The following is a 5,410-nucleotide window of genomic DNA, read 5'->3' on the forward strand; positions in this document are numbered from 1 at the left end:
AAGTCCTTCAGATCTTTCTGCACTGTCCCTATCCATGTTCTCTTTGGTCTTCCAACCGGTCTTTTTCCAGGGATCTCTGACTACTAGTTGATGTGTTAAATTATGGCTTTGCAGAGGCTTTGCCTTACGTAGCTGAAAAGTAAACAACCACCTCAAAATGAAGATAGACAGAAGTAAACTGAAGAAAAGCAGTTCGGAAGTGGTAAGTATATTTTCGGTTCAACGTACATCCGTCAGCCAACGGTGAATCCTATTTGTTATCGAAGCTTAGTCGTTATCACCTTCAACAGCCTTGGCCTTACATCGGTAAACTTAATTCGTCCTTGTCTGATGCATTTGCTATCTCAGCAACTCGGGGTTAATACAACACACTCTTCAACAACACGGGTAAGTCTGGCAACAGATCTATCTCAGGGGTAGAAATAAGGAGAAAAAAAGAGATGGTCCACAGGACCATCTAGTTTGAAATTTAGATGGTCCTCCTTTAATTATTCAATGTATCAAACGATACAGTAATTGTTTATTCACTTTAATAGTATATTGGAATGTGGGAACTTCAAAGGAAATTACCATAAAATGGGACCAAAATATTCAATGGTCCGACGTGTTCAATGGTCCGTCGGACCATTGACTTTGAAAATCTGATGGTCCTCCTGATTATTTGATGGCCTCGGACCATCGCTTATTTCGACCCCTGTAAAAGTTTATCAATGACTCCAATAAAATATGCAGTTAGTACTGATAGATGGATATAAGTTAAAAAAACAGTACCTATGCTCATGATCGATTAACCGTCGTACAATCATCTTCACTGCGTATCATCGCATGGTTAGCAGTTTTGCAAATAAGTTTAAAAACACTCCCATGCAATCCTGATTTCGAAAATTTCGATGCCCAATATAAAACCTATAATAAAATCCGTGAATATTTGCTGGTCAAAGCCGTGACGACACATTGGCAAAACATGCTAGAACATACGATGAATAAGCTTTTGTTGATATTTCCAGTTATTCGATTCCATTTCGTGTACACATGTCACATATATGCTCGACAAGTAAGCTAAGCGGTTTAGCGACGTAAAAAGGAGAATTTGGAGGGAGGGAGGGGAGGGAGGGAGAGAAGGAAGCGAGAGAAGGGATGGAGGTAGAAAGCTCAGATTTGGCATTCGAGGGTGGCTTTGCGAGTTTGTGGCTTCGTTGCGACGCGTCGTGTGATTTTTCTCTTGCAGCCGCAGGACTGCAAATCTCTGATAGAGAAACTGAAGGAATGCAGCAGCGGTGACGAACTACTGGAGCACATCAACAATGTCAAGACGTGGAATTTTGGCAAGGTAACCCTACCTGCGGTCGGTAACGCTGCAGCTTGTTGGTGAAATAGACTGACTTGCTTTTTCGGTAACAGACCGACTTACCGGGGTTAGAAATTAACTTTTGTTTGCCAAGGAGCAAGTAGCTGCGGCCAGAGAAAAAGGTAGACAGCGTGTTTAATCGCCCGGGGCATAATTTTTGGAGTTTATTAGGAATGTCTAAATTTCCGAAATTTTGTTGAGAGCAATGCAGCAAACTGGCCCTTGTAGGCAGCTGCTTGCTTCCCCCTGTGTCTGTGCGTGCGTGAGTGCGTGTGCATACGTGCGTGCGTGTGTGCGTGTGCATGCGTGAGTGCGTGTGCATATGTGTGTACGTGTGTGTGCGTGTGTGCGTGTGCATGTGCGTGTATGTGTGTGCGTGAGTGCATGTGCGTGTGTGTGTGATTGCGTGTGTGCATGCGTGTATGTGTGCTGTGTTGATTGGAGTTGGCGGTTGTAATGATTTAATAAATAAATGATTAATGATTAATAAATAGCATACAATAATTAAACAAGTATTAATAACAACACGTAATAAATAACAAAGCGTGTGACGTGATCCCATCCTCAATAATAATAGTATTAATAATAGTAAATAATAGTAAATAATATAGTAGTAATCAATAATAATAGTATTAATAATAGTAAATAATAGTAAATAATAGTATTAATAATAACCCGTAATAACAAAGCGTGTAACGTCTGCTTTCAGTGTGAGCTCTATCATTGGATCGACATTCTCGATCACTTTGACTCGATCTTGGAGAATGCGTGTGCGAAAGCTTCGGACACCGCGTGGATCCTGAGCTGTGACAAAGCCGGCAATGCACAGGTTAGACTCATGCTGGCATTCCTTCTCTTCGTGTTCTCATCCTCCTTCCCAAACTCCACGACAGATGGCGCTCTCGCTCTGGCTCAATTCACCACTGCCACAAGTAGATTTACGTGAGAATTTCTAACGCTTCTTTACCACAAGTTTTACAGCGGCCAGGTTACTCGTATCCTATGTAATAAGATTTGTACTAATAATTGTTGCAAAGATATTCAAAATCCGACCATTATTTTATGAAAAATTTGATAAAATAGTGATACGAAATAGTGCGCGGATTGTGTACCCATTTACAACTTTCAAATCATACGCGGCTATTGGATTGCCATTCGATGGATTAACCCGGAGCTCCGCCCACTTGAAAAATAGTACCAGCCTTGTGGCAGTGGTATTCTGAGTTGTACGAAGGGGGCACTGCATGCAGTTTGCCTCCTCCCCTGATATTTACTGACGGGTGTACAGGTGTGTGTACTGGTGGGTTTACTGGCATGTGTATCTGCAGTGTTCGAAATGAGGAAAAAAAATGACGGACGGACAAGCTACAAGATATTTTACAAGATATAAGCTGCAAAATGTTTGCTTGTCCTGATTAATAACATAGAAATATAATAAATGTGTAATACATTTTCTCAAATTAAATTTTAGCCACCCAATATCTTTACTTTGTAATTTTTAATACAGTTCACTAACAGTTCATATTAGGGCACCAAACTTGATAAGAAATAAAGAATCACGCATTATTTATTATTTAAGTTATTACTTGTTGAACAAAGTTGAAGCTATTGCGTAATAAAACGTTTTGCTCTAAAGCAAAAGCTACTGGAAGCGTCTACTTTTTGCCCTCCGTGGAAATTGACAAGTGAGGACAAACGGTAACGCCGTATTTCAAAGCAATGATCAGATGTTGTACAGTGCTAAAGCTCCCTTCCTCCTTTCCTCCATCCATCTCTCTCTCCCCGGCCTCTCTACTTCCTCCCTCCCTCCCTCCCTCCCCTCCTCCCTCCTTCCCTCCCACCCCTCTCCCTCCCTCCCTCCCTCCCACCGTGTTACTGACGCGTGTTGTGTTGTATGTTGATTGCAGGGTAAGGCGCGTTGCTGCTGCACGTGCTGCACTTCACGCGCTGCCATAGAACACAGCTTCTCCCTCCCTCCCTCCCTCCCTCCCTCCCCTCGCCTCCCCCCCTCTCCCCTCCTCACTCCCTCGCCCCCGCTTCCCTTCCCCCCCCCCCCCTCCCTCCCTCCCTCCCCACCGCTGTACTGACGGCGTGTGTGTGTATATGTTGTATGCAGGTAAGGCGCTGGTCTGCCTCCGCTGCACGTGCTGCACTTCACCGCCGCTGCTCATTCGAGCCACAGCTTGCTCGCGGCGACCTCTACAACAGACATTGAGCCCTGACGACCCTCCTCGCTTCCAGCGACCCTTGGCGTCGCTTCGCCGTCCTCAACCTGCCTTAACGTTGTTCAGCAAGCCTGCTCGAATTCATCACGCGCCTCGCCGCCGATCGCAAGCAGGCGTCTGCTCGCTCGCCTGAGCATCTCGCAGAGGTAGGGGCGCCACCTGGCGGAGGAGGGAGGCGGTGTGGCGGGTGGCGAGGTGTGGGTGGGCGTGCGATGTGTGTTTATGTGTGCTGTATATGATGAATACGTTTGCCGTCGTGTTTGCCAGAGAAGGCTGAGTGGCACGTCGCGTAGCGTGCTCGGTGCCGTTACGTGTTTTAATGTATGTACGAAGTACTTTTGCTGTGTGTTGGCAGAGCTGGTGTGGTGTGCGTGCGTGCATGGCGTTATTATGTGTGTGCGTATGTATGTATTGTATGTATGCTATGTATGATATGTATGTATGTATATATTGTATCCATGTACGTATGTATGATGTTAGGCCCCGATGTTATGTATGTGTTATGATAATGTATGCTGTGCCTGTGTGTGAGTGCTGTCGCGTGCGTGCGTGTGTGCGTCGCGTGCCTGGATGCGTGTGTATTTGTGTATGCCGGTGGTTTTGCTATGTGTTTGCAGAGCTGGGGTGGTATGTGTGTGTGTGTGCGTTATGTCACGAGTATTCTTGCTGTGCTGTTTGCAGAAGGGGTAGGCGTGCCTGGTGCATGCGAATGAGTGTGTATTGTACGCATGTATTCTGCTGTGTATTTTTGCAGAGCGGCCTGGTGGTATGTTGGTGTGTTACGTGTGTGTATAATACGAGTATTTCTATCGTGTGGTATTTGCAGAGCTGGTGGTGGTGTGCGTGCAATGCGAACATGTGTGTGCGTGTGTGTGTGCGTCTGTCGTGCGTGCGTAGCGAGCATGTGCGTCGGACGATGTGTGTGTGTTCTGTGCGGTGTCTCTGCTGTCTGGTGGATGTTCTGTGCATGCGTTGCGTGCGTGCAATGCGAGCATGCTGTGTGTGCTGCGTCCGCTCGTGGTGTGGGCTCGTTGCGTGCGTGTCTGTGCGGTGTGTGCGTGCGTGCGGCTCGTGCGTGCGCAGTGCTGCGAACCACACGCGCAACCAGATACGATCAGAGCCATGGTGCAGTCGCGAGCATGTGGGTGTGCGTCGTGCCGGTGCGGGTGCATGGTGTGTGCGGATGCGTGTCGCTGTGCGTGATGCGTCGCGTGTGTGCGTGCGGTGCATGCGTGCATGCGCCTGTTGCGTGCGTGCTGGCGCTGCGGCGGGCCGCTGCCGCATGTCTGTGCGTCTGTATTTCTGCTGTGTATTTGCAGAGCTGGGGTGGTATGTATGCGTGTGTACGTGCGTGTGTATGTACGAGTATTCTGCTGTGTATTTGCAGAGCGGGGTGGTATGTATGCGTGTGTACGTGTGTGCGTATGTACGAGTATTCTACTGTGTATTTGCAGAGCTGTGGTGGTGTGCGTGCATGCGAGCATGTGTGTGCGTGCGTGCGAGCGAGCGTGTGTGTGTGCGTGCGTGCATGTGTGTGTATGTACGAGTATTCTGCTGTGTATTTGCAGAGCTGGGGAGGCAAGGAGAATGGCTTCGGTCTCGCGGATTGCTGCAAGGAGCAGTCGATGTCCGCCTTCCCCCCATCCGCAACCACCCTCCACTTCGAATACTACGTCGAAAACAGCGAGGAAAAGGCCGGCAAGAAGGTAGAGAGCTTCCTACCTTTAAATCACCTACCTAAAAATTACCTTTTTAGCGGTAGGCAAGAAGGTAGAGAGCAGGGGAAAAATTGTACTTTTTTTTTTCACGGGAGCTTTTTTTCAAGTCTGTGGGAAAA

General features: G+C 47.3%; 1 protein-coding gene across 1 annotated transcript in view; it reads left to right on the forward strand.

Moving 5' to 3' along the window:
* LOC106818464 (E3 ubiquitin-protein ligase HUWE1-like) overlaps positions 1–5,410 on the forward strand; it is a gene marked incomplete at its 3' end in the record, with an annotated part of 22,796 nt that overhangs the window by 1,437 nt on the left and 15,949 nt on the right. The window contains exons 2-4 of the mRNA XM_014823168.1: positions 115–202; positions 1,229–1,330; positions 2,058–2,177. Coding sequence (XP_014678654.1) covers positions 158–202; positions 1,229–1,330; positions 2,058–2,177 — 267 coding nt within the window. The remainder of the gene's footprint in view (positions 1–114; positions 203–1,228; positions 1,331–2,057; positions 2,178–5,410) is intronic.

The sequence above is a fragment of the Priapulus caudatus genome, unplaced genomic scaffold, assembly GCF_000485595.1.
Source record: "Priapulus caudatus unplaced genomic scaffold, Priapulus_caudatus-5.0.1 Scaffold2266, whole genome shotgun sequence".
Lineage (NCBI taxonomy): Eukaryota > Metazoa > Priapulida > Priapulimorpha > Priapulimorphida > Priapulidae > Priapulus > Priapulus caudatus.